Source organism: Diachasmimorpha longicaudata, chromosome 4 (genome assembly GCF_034640455.1).
Source record: "Diachasmimorpha longicaudata isolate KC_UGA_2023 chromosome 4, iyDiaLong2, whole genome shotgun sequence".
Classification (NCBI taxonomy): Eukaryota; Metazoa; Arthropoda; class Insecta; order Hymenoptera; family Braconidae; genus Diachasmimorpha; species Diachasmimorpha longicaudata.
Window position 1 is genome coordinate 5,512,056 of NC_087228.1, and position 20,250 is coordinate 5,532,305.

At 37.2% G+C, this 20,250-nt stretch overlaps 1 protein-coding gene across 1 annotated transcript in view; it reads left to right on the forward strand.

The window, feature by feature from the left end:
- The window catches only part of LOC135161167 (uncharacterized), a 92,318-nt gene extending 72,582 nt beyond the window's left edge, over window positions 1-19,736 (forward strand). The window contains exons 4-9 of the mRNA XM_064118483.1: window positions 632-901; window positions 4,180-4,340; window positions 5,923-6,163; window positions 7,916-8,031; window positions 16,558-16,695; window positions 17,071-19,736. Coding sequence (XP_063974553.1) covers window positions 632-901; window positions 4,180-4,340; window positions 5,923-6,163; window positions 7,916-8,031; window positions 16,558-16,695; window positions 17,071-18,036 — 1,892 coding nt within the window. The 3' untranslated portion in view covers window positions 18,037-19,736. The remainder of the gene's footprint in view (window positions 1-631; window positions 902-4,179; window positions 4,341-5,922; window positions 6,164-7,915; window positions 8,032-16,557; window positions 16,696-17,070) is intronic.
- Window positions 19,737-20,250: the final 514 nt, after the last annotated feature.

Sequence of the window (20,250 nt, forward strand, 5' to 3'; positions counted from 1 at the left end):
CAGAGAGTGCGAATAATACTTTGATTGTTGACTGATAATGAAGACCGAAATAATTATCAATGAAATCGTGCGTTTAGTCAAGGAGCTGAATCCTCGGTTTCCTCGTATGCTTCATTTTCTCATTCCGTATAAAGATCACGATCCACAGAGAACAAAATCTCAGAATTATTGCTCAGAAATTTTGAGAAAAATTTTCTGTGGAAATTTGATCAAAAATTGAACGCTTCCATGTGTCAAAGTTGAGTAGAACAGTAGTTTATAATTTCTAAGTAATTAAATATTTTCGGACTCGATATCCTAAGTCCTAAGTAACGAAGGATTGAAATATTTTGCATGTTGCATACGAAGGGATAAAGTATTTGAGTATTTTCTATTTTATTATTTTATTGTATTTTGTTTATCATTACTTGATCCGTCTTTGAACATTAACTAAACGAGTATATGGTGTTTAAGCCACAACTAACTACTGAAGTTTTGAATGTTTAATATTTGAAGATGTATTTGAACATTTACCGACTAATTACTTTTTCCATTTTTCTATTTTACGAAAGCTCTTTTTTGAATATTTTTGATATTGTTTTTGTATCAATAAACCGCATGTTTTGATCGATTGTCGCATTTCATGTTCTAGCTGGTGAGGGAATGGTCTTGAAGCTGGATTTCCAGGAGCGCTTTGATCTTGAGGCGCCTAAAGATAAGGACGATTGTAAATATGATTTTCTTGAGGTAAGGGATGGCCTGTATGGTTTTGCCACTCAAATTGGACTGTTCTGTGGCAAGTCATTTCCACCGGAGATCACGTCAACGGGGAGGTATCTCTGGTTACATTTCCACAGTGATGATACAATTCAATATGGCGGATTCAAGGCTGTCTGGACTACTGTACCACGCCCAACAGATCGTAAGTCATCTCATCATTTTTTGGACGTGCTCACATCTTAATATACACTTAGAGAAGAGGAGGATGATATAGTTGCACCAAACGAGACTTTTTAACCGTTACCACGATTCATTAATAGTTAACTATTAACGAAATTCTTATATCAGATTACCATTACTTGTGGATTCTAACTATTAACGAATCGAGCCACGGTTAGTACTAATCAATTTTTCTGTCAGTGGATCTTTTTGTTGGAGAAAATTTGAGTTAACATCAGATCAATTGGAAGAAAAGTTGAATTAGAGAGTAAAAATTTCCACTTCTCCACCCGGAGAAAAAAATTCTTGAAAAATTACGCACCTGTTCCGTAATCTGCCAGTCAGAACAGTATTCAGTAAAAATGACGGCACAATTCTCTTGACGAAAATCTAGACGAAAAGAATAATCCAAAAATAAATAAATTGACACTCTCCTTTTCCACATTTCGTACGTTGAATTTACGACGGATTATTTATGCGAGACCAATTCTAATCTAAATTAAATCATCACGAGGAGAAAAATATGTTCATGCTTCGTGAAACCAAATATGAATGAGTTAGTGAGCATAAATTACGAAAATTTTCCAGTTTTAAACCAAGAAGGAAAAGGGGATTCATCTCCTCTGCAGAGGAACACGGATTTTCCCAGAGCGTCGTCATTTCAATATTTGATGCATATCACGTGGTTCCAACCTATCTCTCGCACATCTTGGTATTCTTCCCCGGAAATTAAAATGTTTCTGTGGCTTTTGCTCTGGAACATTCGAGTTTTATTCACTCCATCTCTCCTGCCGGGTTAAGTCAACAGTAATCGATTTCAATATCGTTCGACTGCAAAAACGTTCGTCGCTATCTCCTGTGTCACGACATTCGAAGAATAACTCTTCATATTCCGAAAATTGTTAATGTATATTTAGAGTTAAAATACACCATCACTGGAGGGCTCAAAGTCCTCGTAATTACAGAAAACAATATCACAGGGAGCATAACATTATTTCGGAGCAAAAATGTAACGGAAAAAGTGCATTACGATAATTTTTGTTTGTTATAAAACAGTAAAATACTCAGAGGAAAAAAAATTATTTTTGTCAAATATTCGTTTATTTGAGAGAAGTATTCTTTTTTTTTTAATTATATTTGTTAGTTTGAGGCATCATCAGTGGAGCTTAATTAACGTTAAATGATTACAATTTTATTGTTCTACGGTGTGACTACGTTGTACCGAACTTCAAACGAAATCCGTTAATGATTTTTCAGTTTTCTAAATTTTTGAGTTTCTGGAAAGAAGAATTTCGAGGAATTTTTTACTGCTCATAAAGCAATTCACTCAAGGTTATTGCTAGTATCATCATGTTCTAAAACATTCTAATGAACATAATCCAAACCTAATGAGTGCTGCTATTGTAATGACTTTACTCGAGAAATATAGTATTAAATAATAAATACTCCTCTGAAGTGAATGAATATTTGGTAATAAAATTTTTATTTGTTTAACGTGCTGGAACCCCAAAGTTGGTTTATTGACACTATCCTCATTCTGTATTTTATCTACATTATTTTAGCTGAAAATATTGAGTATTTGTAATTTTTTCACTACAAATTTTCAGATATTTCGAAAAGATACCAACGGGAGCGTTCAAAATTGATAACTAATTTAACGAAATTCGACTGCTCGAAGCCATGGACAACATTTTTTTGTCATCGTGTATGAAAGGATGAACAAAAATCAGACGAATTCAAACTTAGTGAAATAAATTCCGTGCCACTCACGACGGCCACAGAAATGACCATCTGCCGCAGTAGAAATTACTCAGCAGGAACTAATAAAAAACCAATAGAGTCACCACTGAATGTATATGCAACCCTCGTTTCTGTGACTCAATGGAGTAAATATAAGTGGTACCATCACCGAATATTTCCTCTTTCATAATTGACGAGACTAATTGCGCACTGCTCCCGCCGTATTTGAATATCCCGCCGCGAATAGGAGTAGCAGTACTAAAGAAAAATCCAGTTTTGCAAAAAAAAGAGCCAAGTCGTTTTTTTATTTTTGCTCTCACAGAAAATAATCCCCAACAAATTTGGAAGGCTGACAGGAATGAAGGAAAAAATCCCAAGTCTGAAAAGAGTAAAAAGAAAATTGCGGAACAAGTTACTTGGTGCCGAGGAAAATGAAGAAGATAAACTTCTGAGGGTTGATGAGGTCAAAGTATTTGGTGGATATGCGGCATTTATGACAAGACAGAGAACCTCTCCAAGTTCATTAATCCCGAATTTTCTTCCTAGGGGTTTCAGACTCGATTTGTTCCTTCAGAGATTTCTATAAATCTCACAAGTGCATTCCCAATGTTGAATCATTGATTAGATTTCCAGACGCCATCCAAATTTATGATTTTTTTTTATTGGTTGAAGTGCTCAAATCTACATGATTTATTTACACTATAATTTAATTTATTCTAAGTATTTAATTCTAATGAAGATGAAATACTGTATATTTTGTCCTGTCCTGTCTTAATAATGAATTTGGGTTTTTTCCTGAGTAGTTTTGAGTATAAGGAATAATTTTCTCTTTATGTTTTTTTCTTCATTATCAATATTTATCGAGATATGGGATAAGAACGATACAATCGCGAATTCCAATTATTTAAACACCACTTCCGGGGTGAATTTGAGGAGAAAATTTTTCATCTTTTCCTTTCTTAACATTTATAGGACCGATAGAAACGGAAAAACCTTCTACAGAAATTTTGCGACTTAAAAAACCCCTGACACCTCCACTAGAGGAAATTAATTTTGAAGTTGATACCGCATCTCCTGTCTCCTCAAGTCTTTTTTTAAAAAGTCAATATGTATTTTCGTAAATCCAAATTTTCGACGATCAACTCCACTTTTTTAATCCTGATAAATGTTAATTACTCACCCAAACTTTTTCCAACTCCAAATGTCCCTAATTACCATTTACTTCATATTCAATTGTCGAAATCAACAGACTAATTACGGAGTTTAATGAAATGATGGGAGTCCACTAACAATGGGTGGATTCACGTCCACTGCAGAAGCATTTGTGTCATTGAAATTAATGCATCCAGTCAGCATCAGGGGAAAATGCCAGTAATATGTCCCAATGATAATTCTTTTTTTTTTAATTCACCCACAATCTCTGGATGGCTTCCAATTTCCATGTATAATAAAAACAGAGATGGGAGTGCACTTTCGGTGAATTTAGAGGAGTTCTAGACTAGTAATACGTTTGATTCACAGCCGACATGCCACCGGAGGCGGAGCCCTGCATTAAGTACGTGACCCACAAGTATGAAGCGTTGATCAACAGTACCGAGATTGAAGAGGAAAGAGCTGTGGCGCAAAAAAACGCAGTAGCACTTGACTGTCTTTGGATCGTTGAGGCTAAACCTCAATGGACGGTACGTTTTACAATTTCTCATTGTGCAATTCACCGGAGAAATAAAACAAACGGACGACTATAGATGTCCTATTCAAGTCCAGTTGGCCCAGTTTCAGTTGAATCCAATAAAGGGGAGTTTCTGTGTCTCTAGTCTCAGATATGGAATCGCGACAATCACAATATTCAAAACTCAGCGAAGCTGTCAATTTTGCTTGTGCACATCCGGGGAACAGCTTCCTCTTTATCAGCGACGTACTAAATGCCCTTTAGTTAATGTCATCACCAAAGGTGAACATCAAAATAAATAAATGCATTGTGAACATTAAAGAAAAATATCTCAGAAGGTGGATTGAAGTTTTGAGTAAATTTGTCTAACTTCCCGAAGATCCAATTGAAAAAATTTACTGAATTTTGATAATCAGCGATTTTTTTAAAGATCGGCGGGAGGCCCTCGGGCGATGGTCAGTTACAAATTCTTACACGAACTTGCAATGAATTTCGTTAAAAATAAAATGAATAAATAAATGTCGAGAAATGGGTGGAATCGATTTTATTAAATTTTTGTTTAATGCATTCAAGCCATTTGGCTTATTCTGCTAAAAAAAATAAAAAATAAAAAAGCCACTGTAATGGCAGAGCTAGTGGGGTGTTGCTGGGGCGGATAACCGGATTAAGCAACATTTCGTTGGGTTAGTACTTGGATGGGTGACCGCTTGGGAACACCACGCGTTTGCTCAAAAAAAATTGCTGCGCGAAAGGTACGAGTATGGCGACCCAGTGTATCCTTCAGGAGGCGGGAGGGTATATTGAGACCGACACTATCGGCCGACTGTACGCTAGGGGCTTTCCATGGTTTCCTTCTGCCCCTGTGTAAGGGCAGTACAGTTGGGCTTAAAAAAGTGTTAGTGAAATGGCACCGTAGGGCAAGAATGCAGAAAGATCGGAATCAATGCTGGTAATTTGAAGTTCACATGGGTTTTCGTCTCCCGTTAGGGTCGCTGGTAATGAGGAGGCTGATCATCTGGCAAGAGAAGCCACAAACGGTTTGACTGATGACTTAATACCCATTTCACTCGGTGATATTTGTAAACCCTTTGTCAAGATAAATGACATAAAATACATTTTTTTAATTTCACCCTTCTTGGTGCCAAAAATTTCCAATTGTTACGATCTTTAAATCTTTTGATCTTTTTGATTTCTCACTTCTGTATCCATTTTTAAATGCTTGTAATAACTCATATTTTTAAAAGAGTAAAAAATACAATAATTACATAATGTAGAAACACTCTTGGATCTATTTGTTTATAAATTTTTTATTAGCACCCTCGTTGGAAATTCATCTCAAATTAATTTCTTCTTCATGACATTTGATTGCAATTGATATCGATTTTGTGTTCCACCGTTCGTCTGAACAATTGAATCTCACGGATGATTATCAATTAAGACAGAATGAATGCTCTATTCGCAACTAATTATGTATTCATTAGCCTCAATCATTATAAACCTTTCACTGGTTTGCTTGATACTGTACAGCAGATTGATCCTACAAATTTGATAAACATGACAGACAACTTCGTACAAATTTTGTTTTTTTTTCACAGATGCAATTGAACTTTGACTCCTTCAAACTCGACAAACCCAACGACTGCGATGCAAATTTCATGTCTGTATTTGATGGTCGCACAGAAATGACGTCATTATTGAAAAATTTTTGTGGTAGCATCGCTGAAGCCGTTTCTACCAAAACCAGCACCATGTTTATTCGATTTCACATGGAGCCAAAGGCCATTAACAGTACCTTCAAAGCCCTCATGACTGCTGTACGAGCCAAAGAGGACAAACGTAAGTTTCATCAATTGTCTATGTGACTAATCACTTGGAAATAATGAATCACTGATCGTTCATGCATTGTCGATGTTGTAACTCGATCTTTATTTTTTTTAAACTTAAGACCTAGAACTAAAAAGCGTGTCAATAGCTCTATAGATTAGCAGTTTCCCCTTGTGAATTTCAAAATGAAGAAGGGAAAAGTATAATTAAATTTCTTATGAATGATGACGAAAATCAAGGCCCGTTATAAATGCAATCAAGCTATCAAGGTCTGTTATAAACGCAAACTTTAGCCTTTGTCATGGCATAACATTTAATTCCCTATTTCAAGATCTTCAAACATCGAAATAAGAGTGAGGGTAATTCGATAATTCACTAAATTTCAGAGAGATTTCCAGGATTTTATGCGCAAATCGACTTAATGTGATTAACTAAGTATTTTCTTCATTGGTATGATTGTCAGTGAATTCAATTTCGCGATTTTATTTGTTTGATGAAGAGGTGGAAAATTAAATAGAAGAGGTTGCGGGAAATAAAATATAACGAAATTCAGATAGAACCCGCAGGGAAAGAAGTGCATCATATTAATCTGAGGCGGTTCAAGTGTGAGGATTACAAAGGGGTGAATACCGAGGTGAAACCTTCAAGCTATAGAATAAGTCAAGAGTACAAATTGTCGTCGTGTAGAATAAGGCGGCATTTTTTGCTGAAATTTCTATGGCCAATAGAAGAATAGTCGAGTGTCACGAGAATTATTTGCGAGAGAGTCAAATTTAACGAAGTTCACTTGGGGGATAGTCAATTTTTCATAGTCAAATCTATTCTCAACGTTTTCGTTTGATTTGAAGTTACATTGGAGTACTATCTGAAGTACATTTCATTAATTATATTAGATGAATAAATTTCAGTCTAGAGACGTATGTTTTTAAAAAAATTATTTATACTGATGGAACCTTTAATGTAGATTAATTAGACTCTCATTCTATTACATTTCCTTTCTGTATACTTTTATTTCTCCTATCATAATCCGTATATCATAATCCGTTGGATTTACAATTCGCCGTTTTTATCATCGGCCAACTTTCTCTATGAATTTTGCACTGAAAAAAAAATTTTTTTTTGTCAAATATCCATCTACTTCAGAGAACTATTTATTTTTTCAATCCTTTATTTCTGAAATCGAGTAATTCCCTGACAATTCTAATGTGGTTTAAATTGCGTCAATCACATTGTTCTAGAATATGATTATGTTAACTATAGCATTGAGTCAACTGCTGCAGTAATTATAAGCATTAAATAATTCATCGAAATTCTTCCCTTGGGAAAACCAAACATTTAGAAAAACTAAATAATTATTGATAGAGTTCATTCAGGCTTACTCCGTTTTGCTACAATTTTCTCCCAGAGTAGAAAAGTTTTCTTTGCGTGCAACCGAAATCAACCGAAAATTTTCCATGATACAATACGAGTTGGAACTCACTGACACGTCTACAAAGACTGTGATCATGTTCGTAATTACTGCTAAATGAGGTATGAATCATTAATACAATGGACTCATTTGGGAGGAGCAATGATGAACTGATGAAGGATTATTGAGAAAGGCAACCGCTGCCTCTAGTATTATTCCCTTTCGGCCATTCCTTTGGCGCTCAATATCGCATTGCTGCACTATTCAATAACGTAACATTGATAAACAGACTAATGACTAATCTAGTTTAGTTCATATTGTGGCATTGGAATAAAGACCTTTAATTTGTTGTACAGCTTGTATGGAGGATGAGTATGATTGCGACGACGCGACGTGCATCGCTTGGGACTTACGGTGCAATAAACGACAGAATTGTCGTCTTGGCTGGGATGAGGATGTCTCCATTTGTGGGGTGAGTTTTTCTTTGAAGAATTATTCTCCCAATTTTTAACTCTTGGAAAAAAAGTATTTAAAAAGTACACACTTGTACTGAATAGTTAAGAACTTAATAGAGAAATTACATCAATATTTATCGATTAGAATGCGGAAATAGTATCGTATGTCATAAGACTAAAATCTGAGGCTTTTGTTTGGGTGAAACCCTCCTCCCTCCACCCCCCAACAATAAAAAAAATCAATATTTTTTTAATTTATGTAATAAACATCATTTTATAATTTAAAAATAAAAAAATTCCCAGTGCAGTAATAACAAATAAAAGTTGAGGTGCCCTGAGTAGTATAATTTTACCTTAGGATTCATTTTTAATTAAAATTAAATTACAGGTTCCAACTCTGAAATCGTAAGCCAACAAAACTAAGGAATTACATGGTAGTTTATAGTTCTTTTATTATTGGCAACCCAAAGAAACCCGAACTATTCATATTTCAATTTTTTTTGTTGTTTCAATCTTCATTAAATCAAATTACAACATTAATCACTTACAGCGAGGATTATAACTCGCATGAGTCAGAATCACTTTTTTGGCCGTAGCTATAATGTTATTTTATACCATTGCTCCGCTCAATTCCACACGCGTTTTATCGGCCTCCATGACATACAAATTTGTTTATCACAATTATCGAGTTTGATTGACACTTCTAATAGAAAAAGAAGAAACAAACTCCCATTGTCATCACCTGAATGAGCGTGAAACTAAAAGCGCTGCAAATAATCAATGAAGCTATTCATTATACCACGTGTAATACCATTGTTATTTCAGTCCTATCAGTTTCAAGCAAAGCTCTCACACCCATTGTATATTTTTCCCCGGTCCCGGTGACTGTCTGCACCATCAATCACATAATTTTGATCCCTCTCACCTAAAAATAAATTTGTGGGCATTTTTGGCTTTTCCAGTGCACAATGCTCCATATCATTTTGGCAAATATCCAGAATATAATATCCAATGCATCGGCGAGGATGGGATATTAATCCCAGGAGTTCCTATTGCATATCATGTCTCTCCTGCTGTCTCACTCCTTTTTTATTCCCTCGGCAATTTCTCCGTGAAGTTAAGCGATTGTAATACTTGTAGCGTGATATTACATGTCAATGACTTCGAATTTTTTCACGGTTTTCTCTGTTGTCGACCGATGGTATACCGTCTATAGAAGAATGTTCAATTTTGGCGTCAAAGTGACTCACCTTCTTTCACCGCGAAAATTGGAATGTGACCTTCATGGTGCCAGCAACATCTACCAAAAATAGTGTCATTGACGCGACCGAACTCAAGTGCCATTGGATCGCAAGTAATTTGTGTCTTGGTCAGTAGGTAATCCATCTAGTGGTTCGGAGCTCACTCAAAAAAATGTAGGTCCACTCGTGTTCTCAGCTGAGGATGCCAGGATAAATAAACACTTTAGCCACAATAATAGTAGTTAAATGGAAAACTAATTAGTCAAGAAGAGCAGGCCGATGAATGAGACAAAACAAATGCTGATATGCAATTGCGAGGTACAGCATCGTCTAAGGCATCAGTTAGTGATGCATAGGAGGCAACTCTTTTTTTTGGGTAATCCATCTCACCCTCAACTTGTTCATTTCAATGAAAAGACATCGAGTACGTGACGCTGTATGAGGTTCCACGTACAGATTTTCAGGAGAAATTCAAATGAGTGATTTGATTGGTCTTTCAAAGAATGTATTTGACAGTCGAGTAATAAGGGAGCAAAATATTTTGAATATTATTATTTGAAGAAGAGAAAACCGTGGTTTAGTGGCAGAAACCTCCCTCGTCGCCCTGGGTCGTGGATGAATAGAGCTCGGGCAAACCATTATCATATGGCTTCTTCCCTTTGACGTAAAGGATTCATAGGATCTCCAAAATGCAGGTATGATTGTCCCAATGAGGATCTGGACCATGTCCTCTGGCATTATCCTCTCTATGATCAACATAGAGATCTCCAATGCTTCAGGGGCTTCGGGATTCTGGAATACTTCCAATCATATGAAGAGCGGTTATTTTTTAAATCAGTGAGAAAAATTGAATCCAAATGCTGAGTATTTTTTTTTTAACCAACGTAATGCGAAAGTCTCCATTTGTTACGAAATGTAAGAGTGCGCTGGTTGTTTGTAGTATAGCGGGGGCGTAGCGAATTCATTATTAATTCATTCTGGGCCCGTGTATGAGGGCCAGAGACGACTCGTGTCGTGCAATCTTTTGTGAAAAAAAATCGGAACCACTGGGTTTCGAATCCTCGACGTGGAAAACGATTCCAATTACTAGAAGTTGGATTCCATTAACTTGGTCACGGCGATCAACTTGTGTTCCTGGTGTCTTTTGAAAATTGATGTTGCGGGTGAATCGCTCCAACAAAAAAATTTGTATATAACCAGCATCCACTATTTGGCATCATCCTTATTAACTATTTTCTCTTTTTTTGTCTCATTACTATAACTTGTCATATTGTACATAGCTGTATAGATCAGTAGGTTTAAGTAAGCTCCAATAAATAGATATATAAATAAATAAAGCATGTGTCGCCTATACGAATTGAAGAAATAGGTTCATTACCAGTTCTGCATATTTTATCCGGCCGCTATTGGCAACTGTTGTTTTTTGTCTCCGTGGTTCACCTCTAATTTGCGTAATTGACGCTGACAAGTGAACAAATGGTCGATGGAAAAGGAGGGCATTAGTCTAACACAAAGTCGAAACGGTTAAAACTCCGTGAATAGCTGTGAGTGGCGGGACGCGCATTTTAGTCGTGTCACGGACACATGGGGAATGTTTTCAGACATCCAGAATGTGTCAATTTGAGTGTCGTAATTCTATCAAATTATTTATTGAGTGAATATTGTCAAAATGTCACAGTCGAAAGGTGCGTTTAGCGATTCAGCCAGTCGCAAAAATTGTTTAATTTAATTCCTTTGTGTTTGTGACGTTCATAATGGAGTTATATCATAAGTGAAGAGTCATAAAATACTGAAAGGGGATGGCAAAGTTTGAAATTCATATGGAAGCTGAATATTTTAAGCTGTTTTTTGTTGCGTAATGAAAAAAATCAACTCTCTATAGTTTGATGTTCATATAAAAATGTAAAAAAATTATATTCAGGTTCGATATGCAGTTAATGACTTTTAAATGGCCATTTGAAATTGAAGACTCACATTTCGGTTAAAGCTTCATGATAAATGATTTACAATGGCTGAATGATTTTATGTTTATATAACATTGCATGAGAGTGAATTTATTTTAAATGATATGTACTGACTCTTATCATCGGAAAAGTTTGGTTGGAAGTCAATGATATGCACCGGAGACGAATGAAGTTGTTATGAATGACCAACTCATATCTAATGTTGTATCTGACATGCAATTCCAAGTGGATGTTATGCTCAAAAATAATTTTTTATAATGTTAATCTTCTTCATAATGCAATTCAAAAGTTTCAAATAATTCTAGAATTGTATTTTAAAAGTGATACAATAATTTCATATTAAAAATATTGAAACCATCGAATACCAATTCGCGGAAAGTTCTTATTAAATTTTGGTAGCCGATTACGTTAGCTTTCGAACTTTTGATAAGATGAATTCAACTCAGCGTCGGGTCTCCTCAACTTAATCCTTAGACGTATAATTCGTGGATTCCTCCCTTAACGCAATCGTCTTTCTTCATCAGAATAAGATTTTTCGCAGATCCTATCCTGAAGTCGCCTTATTGTATCACCTTCATTCGCTCTTAAGATTTGGAGACAATTGGATAGTTAAAAGCCTCCATCACACTCAGCCAGTCACAATCAATCTTTATCTGACCAAAATAAATTAACGTTATCTGCCTACGTTCCAAACATCCGAAGTGGTCTTCATCAGAACATAATTTATTGAATTCCTGATCCGATTTAGGATTTTTCTTGACTCCCAGGGAATAACCTGAAGTCTATTTCGCATTTTTCTCGGCTCCTACGTCACCTAGCGTGAAAAGACCACAGTCACGTTGTAAAAATCATACATTTTTTGCAGCTTGTTCCTTTATTTCATCAGTTCAGTCGCACCAGCTATGCATTTTTCACTAGATTTATGAAGTTTGCTAAGATCTCTTCACCAAAGTATTCTGTTTCCATTAAGGCTCGGATCAAGAATTTATCGTCACTCAGTACTAATGGTTGGTAATGAAGTCTAAGCGGATCTCTTCTTAAGGTTGGGGTTGCTTAGGAAGTCTTGAAGACATTGTAAGACTCGGTCTGTGCCTCTCCAAAAGGTCTACGGTCGATGTTATAACTTAATACCATCCTTTCGCCTATCCGCAGAGTACAGCGTATGCCCAGTGTTTTCTGCGCTGCTGCTATCGGTTCTCTTTACTACCCGAGTGGACATTACCTCAGGCGAGCCTCAGGTTTGATCCGAACTTGACATGGCGGTGCTCAGGTTCAGCTGATCAGGCGGAACTTGATGAAGAACTGATCAGTCTCTGATTTACTCAACTTGATCGGTATTACTCGGATAATTTCAGTGAAATTCCGATTTGGTGGACCGGAAGGTAAACTGAAGCCCTTCAACCTGTAGTTATTCGGATCATATTCTGATCAGGTTAATCTGAGCTCACATTGAATTATCCGCCTACAATTACTTTAATCAAGATCGGATGCGGTATCTTCCGATCTTCCCTAACTATTTCGACACATATTTTGCATGTCCTGCAGTGAAGTCCGGTCTTGAGGACCTGAAGGGCAGTGCGATCCACTGATGAAAACAACCGTGCGAGTCACTTTTTTCAGACAAATTCACTAAATCCCTGCAGGGTCTTTTCGGTCTTGGAAATATCCAGATATGCCAGCAAGCTGGACGACATTTCGCTCCTACGGCACCACTTTTTCAAAGTACCGACATCGCACCCACGGGGAATCTCAGGGAGGCAGTTCATAGTATACGCCCAGATATGCAGGACCTCACAGCAGCGAAAACTGCCCCTCAATCCAATCCAAAAAACCTAATTCCTGTTTACCAGTCTTCCAATTCCGGAATCCCTACGACACGATTTATTTCATCAACTGCAGGCCATTAATCCGGACATTATTGCAGTGTTCCCTTCGAACCGCACTGGTAGATAAATTCTTGAAAAATTACGTTCCTCTTCCGTAATATACCAGTCAAAACAGTATTCAGTCAAAATTACGGAGCAGTTACGCATTTTTTGGCTGAACATTTCATACTTTTACTGGAACCTTTGCGCAAGAATTTTTCTCTTCGTGCCCTAGTTTGGAACTTTTCCTAATACTTCTGCTCTTACTTCTAAGTATTTCTCCTCCTTAACATGATCGACCTACCCGAAAGGTCATCTTCTTAGTGGTTCTTTCACCTACCTACCTTGAGCTTGCTCTTTTCACCCCCTTACCCTGGCCTCCATTATGAGCTCCAGTGGGTCCCTTTGTAAAATTCCAATAGTCAGATTCGATCGAACTGTCCCCCTGACACAAGTCAAAGGGATCGTCCTGAGTACTTCTCTTATAAATAAAATTTGCGAAAATATTCAAATTGAAGTACATTTCCAATCCGAATCGAAGAACACAATCTTTCGAGATCCCTTGTATGGTCATATGCCTCATCGGTTAGAGAAAATCGATTTCTAACTTTGTCATCGTGTATTTACAAAACCGTTCAAAGCACTGACTAACGAGGCATTACCATTTTGCTCATCAATACACATGACCGAGGATAAGAGAAAATAATGAGATGTTATCATTTAAATTCTCCCAGAGATCTTGTAAAAGTTGAAAAATGTAGAACAATTCGGGTTAACGTTGGATTACTCTCATACATATGCATCCTACCAAGTGTTAAGGATTTCAGAATCCATCGAAATATCACGAGTTGGTGCTTTGTTTCCGAGATGTTCCATTATCCTCTGTTTCGCGGTTTGAAGCCACACTGCGCATTCCATTCATCGTCGCATTAGCATTTGTCAGGCACAGCAGAAATACCAACTAACGGTAGATCCAGTAATGACAAAAACCTCTACACCTCTGGAATCTTGTGATTCAGAAATGCACAGAGTGAACTTCACGTGGATTTTCCATGTTACCACGTTCGATGAATCCATGACATACTGAGACTGGACCTTTGTGTCTAAGCTCACTGGGGAATGAGAGAACCTGGCTTTCCACATTCGCACCACTGCTGTGATCTCTCGTGACTATTTTGCTGACTATTCTCTCCCTTTGACTAGTCTCTGCTTCCCAGACAGTCACGACAATCCCTTTGCTGCTCTGTAATTAACAAATTTTCACAATTTCCAATTGGTATTCACTTCCATTTTTGCAAGGGAACTCCCTTTGCAATTTTTTTTCCGTTTTTTTAAATATTGACATTAGTAAACGGCTTGGAACCACAATGGCGACGTTGGATGTCGGGATACGATCCGAAGGGCGATCGGGCGGCGCCGGAACACGAGTCATAATTTCGGGATTTCGCTGGATGGCGGGAACGGCTTCGGGCACAGTCGGAGGCAGTTAGGAACAGCCGATCACGCAATCGGGTACGATAACGGTGGTCAGGCTCAGAAGAAATACTATAGGATAATTCATCTAAAAATTTTCGTCTTCATGTTCTTCATCGTAATCAACTATAAAAATGGTCGGAACCATTGAAAGGGACAACAACTGCATCATTTCGAATTCGGAAACACATTCGGAAACACACAATCAATCCATTGATACCGGAAAAAAGTATAAATAAATGCTTATTGTCCCATATTCGCCGGCATCTGCTCATTGTCTCTGTTTGTTTCTCTCTCTCCCTCTCCCTCTCTCGCTCTCTGTATCGGACTAGATCAATATTCTTATTTCATTGAATTTCGCCGATGGCAACTCGCAACATATTACTGAAGCAACTGTTTTTGATCGGTGGTATTTACCGTCAAGACAATACTTTTTTGTATCATAATTGCTTCTATCAGAATACAATGAGAGTTCGGTGAAGCAATGCTTTATGAAAACCGACAGATTATTAGTTTTCATTCTTTATTTAACTCCGCTTTTGCAACAACGATTTCATATATTTGATGAAACCTTTCAAAATTGGGCTTATGAATCTATCTCAAAGGGAACTATAATATGGTAACACGTCCTTTGAACCCTCAGAACCTAATTACTTAACTTTCATAAATTATATTTTCACCGCACCTTTGTTGGAACTTGAGATCCTCGAAATGAATTATGATTTAACATGAACAGAACTCATTTCAATCCTGCGCTCGAAGGCTTTTTATTCTAGATTACGCAAAAGTAAATCGTACAATACTTTTTAATTAAAATAGTAATTTACGATGTCTGAAGCACGAAACAAGCTTAATGAAACGTAAAATGCTTGTTGTTCGCGCGTAATTTACATTTTTATTTTCTCCGTAACAGAACCCTTTTTCGTTCCGATCTTAAAACCTGAATTATGTCCTTCTTAACGTCTGGAGGGACGTAAAAAATGTATATGCGAATGAAAGATCTTTATGAAAAGTACGGTACTATTTAGATGTACTTTGGGGTAATTGTTATTATCAGTGCGCAAAAACTCATCCAGCAATTTTGTAAATATTGTTTGAGAAGAGTCATTCAGTCACAAAAAAAAATATACGGATAGCTCCAACCCTTTCAAGGGTGTTTTAGCCATATGTTCGAAGGGATAATTGATTGCCTCTTATAATTAAAAAAAAGTCATCAATATATCAAGTCAACTTGACTCGGAACTTCTGCACAGAAGACAATAGTCTCGTGATAAAATTATTTTTTTTGTTACTGTCGTCGAAAATCAAATATATTTGAATTGAGTATAAAATTGACTTAAATTAATTCATTATCATACTTATTTCTAGTATATATTTATGTATATACCTAAATCAAGTATATAATATATTTGATGAATGTATATTAGTATTTTTTTCATAAAATTGAAACAGCTGAATAATTTTCCCTCGTGAAATATGACGATAGACATGAGCAATTAAAATAACGATGAGATAGGGTTGACAAATTGTGGGAGGGGGGGGGGGCGAAGTTCTACTGATTTTTATCGCCACATATTTCTGCTGAATATTCCCTTTCCATGAAAAAAAGAGCAAAGCTATAAAACTCTTCAACACAATGGACCGAAAACAAATAAAAAATGGCTGTACGTAACTTAATCCATTGTTCATGAGATTGATTAATTATTAATGAACCCTGTTGAATGCAGCCAAGTGAAGTCCAAACTTTCGAACAGAATCTGCTCGATGAAAATACATGAATTCTTCTACCAGAGCGTAACGTTCTGTCATATTTTAGAAAATTTTTTTCATAATTTTTTTTATCCCCTCATTTACATTAAAAACTTTTCCACCTCCTTCAGGCATCAATAGTAATTCGAGGGGAATCAGAATTGGAGAGGGAAAATTAGAGCTTTAAGAAACATTTCACTTTTCAGTTCTCAATATTGAAGAAATAAATGCCATAATAATCTTCATTACAGAAAGGAAAATCGCTCGCTCTGGACTCCACTCGCATTGTAATAATCCTCGTGATATTCGGTCTGATAATGTTCGGCCTGACATTCGTCTTCCTCTTCAATTGCATCCGGAAGCTCATTCGCGATCATCGCATAATACGGGTGAGTAATTCTCGTCATTCATACCTCAAGAAATTGAATTACATGTCTTCCATGAAAACCCCGTGAAAACCCTCCGATCCCTTCAGGCTCATGCAATCCGGGCATTACAATTTTTTTCCCCCACTACAGAATCAATAACTCGGCTGCCAATAAAATCCTTACGACAGTTTATTCTTTACGACGTGCCGTCAACTTTTTAAAGCTTGCAAGAATATAAAATCAGTTCTCTGATTCTGAATGAAATAAAAACCACCCAAGAAAACTCCTGCCAGAGTTATTTTCTCGACAATTTAATTGAATATGTCACCCAAGAGAGACGAAAGTCGTTATCCCGTACAAAGAACTTGTCTCACCCTCCGGTAAATTGTGTTGCAGGAGCACATAAGGCAGTCACGAGAGAATCGTTTGGATGAGATTGGACGAAAGTCAACTCCATGTCCGATATCCGTATCTCACACGGATCTTCGTCAGCATCCAACTGACACACCGAGTCTTGAAATTGATTCCAGCAAAGACTTAATACCAACAGCAACAATAATAGCCCATGAGTACACCAAGGACCTCGTCCTCGAGATGAAATACAACACCAAGGACATCATTGACATACATCAGAGTAACAACGTGAGTAATGCAACGCAAGAACGTCTCCAGGAAACGACAGAAGAGCCGCAAATGTGTGACAATTCATGCCAAACCCGCGAGAGTCTTTTTGATCCTCGTATACCAGACCCAGTGATTCCATCCCCGGCCTTTTCGACATTCGGCTACAACAGCGTCAGTAATTCCCGCAACGGTGTTTATCCAGGTGTGAGACAATCGTCTCGCAACCGTACGTATAATTCACCCCAGCACAATCATGGAAGTACATCAAAGCACTCATCTGTGTGCTCCAACTGCAGTCCAGCATCAAGAGGTAGAGATGCAAGTGGAACAATCTGTCCAAGACACGCACCCATACCAGCCCCACCCGGATGGTCCGTCCATGATCCACCATATCCAGCCGTGATACCCATTCATCCAGAAGACCCTGAGTATCTCACTTATCAGCGATACCAAAGCCCAAAACCAGAGAGAGACGTGAAAGTCTATCAACCGGGTATTGTCAAGCAGAGGACAATCGGTTCTGGTGAAAAATACGGAAGTTTTTTATACGGATCAGAGCGTGAGTCTAGCAACACTGCCAGCAATACTAATACAAGTAGTTCACAACATTCAGGTACTCCAAGATGTCCAGTTCCAGATCCACGTTATCGGGCCGAGGCAGTTATCGAAGTTGACCAAAGAAGGCCTTTCAGCATAGAGAGCACCAAAAGTGCTCCTGATGTCATTGCCACACACTGACAACGGGAACAAGGGGGTTGGGAGCCGTACAAAAGACGCCATCCCCGTCAAAAGAGTGATGATAATGAGATTGACGATTCCTCAAATTCAATTATGATCAGTATTGGCATACAAAGCTCATTGGATGATGTATCAAAACAATCGAACCTCCAGACCTCGTCGTCCTGATGCACGTGTCCAAACGCATTCCGTCTTGACCAAGTTGACCGATCTTCTAGGGAGTTGCTGGACGATTTACCAATTTTGAAACCCCCCGAGGAGTTTGGATCACCTCTGATTGTGCCGCGGGCTTATTGCGGTCATGGACATTCTCATTATACTACGGAAAAACCAATCATGCCTTGCTGTTTATTGAAACATTGCGAGCAGGATTTGTATCGCACGTGGCCCAGAAGAGCAGTGAAAAATCAGAGAAATAAATCGCAGAGGCAGAGCACAACCACCAGTACTTCACGTTTATACCATGTGCCATCTGATATAGATCAATCTGTGTGGAATACGGGATCAGCGGACAAAGTACTGGACGATGTTGGGGCTTCGATACCTTTCTGAGTTGATTTAATCAAATTACAAGGTGTTGAATTCTTCATAACAGATCGGCAGACGGAGTGCAAATAATAATAGACTTTGAGTTCAACAACGGACAAAAGTCAATTAGACTCTATTGATTTCTCAGTTGACTTTTTTTTTTTGGTCGATACTGTTTCCAGGACTATCACTGCCGAATGCAGATTTTCACGGAGGGTAGTTTAAGATTCATTCTCACATTGTTAGATATCTAATAGATCAACATATCTTGTATAGGCTAATGGCCCAAAAGAACTTGAAGAGACATCATTATTTTGTTTTGAGAGATAAACTGAGTGGAACAGAATTTCGTGATTTATTCGTTCGTTATCGTGGAAAAACTTTGTGGCCAGTTTTTCCTCCCCTATCGACATTGTAAAATTTTCTTAGAAACGTAAACTTCTGGTGAATACCGTAGGCTGAACTTTCTCACACCCCCTATTCATCGGTATAGAATTCAAACATATGGGAGAATAAACTTTCAGCAACTGCGATACAATTTAAAGTGACTGAGATTATCGATTTGCAGATTTATATGAAACTTTGTGACAACTAAATTTTAAACAATATATTTTTTCACATTGAGTTGTAGTCGAAAGGGGGAGGATGAGAATAAATGGGCAGGAAGAGATAGTAATTTTCATTGCAAAAAAATTAAAGTTAAAAATATAAAATGTATATCCCCTCACTCTGCCCCGCGTTTTTGTTTCGTTGGAGTTAGCGTTAATTATCTGCAGTATTATATGCCCTTGGGAATTTACTTTTTATTCCCATCGATATAATGGAGGCATGTAATCGAGAATAGTGAACTGTGTAAATGTGGTGAATATATTTGTACAAGTCTGCTTCGAATTCAACAGATGTACTTTTAAACCAGAGGAGTAATATATTATTAATCCCACTTAATTTAATGAATTAAATTAATTACATTGTTTTACTCATGAGTAGGATACGGCCTATATTTAATTACAATGAAAATTGTTTGAATTATAATGCAGTATGGTACCCGTTGCCCACAAATTGAATGCTAGTATGAGCTAACCGCTTTATTGTACAGGTGGAATTTCACGCACAGGGTGTAAACATTTGTATATAATTATCTACTGAAGGTATCTGTCGAATTGATAAATAAATAAAATTCTTTAGATTAATGTCGTCTTCGAATTCTTTTCCCTGTATCATTCACAAAGGCCGAGGGATTATTCGAAGGATTGAATTTGGCTTCACAACTTAATTAGATTATGAAAATGGAAATCTTTTTAAAAAATTTACTTGAGGAACATCACATCAGCATGAATAGATATTGTCGATATCTTCTCATTGTTCGAGTTTTTTACAAATTTTTGAAAAACGATTAAGTGAATTTAGGTGCAAATTATATCATTTTTAAGTTTTATTTTTATTCGATGCCAGTTAGGGTCGAGTAGATCTAAGAGAAGCCATTTTTGAGTGTCAGCTTCTAGTACAGTTGATTAATTTCCCACCAAATACAAGTTCCCCTACGGATTCAAGCACAATTGTAAGTCAATAACAATTATCCCATTAACTGGACGCTGTCCTTTGGTCGGTTGTTGCTCAGCTCCGTTGGGATTTATATTCCAACAACTCACTTCAAATTCTAAGAATCAATTTAGCCTATAATCCAGT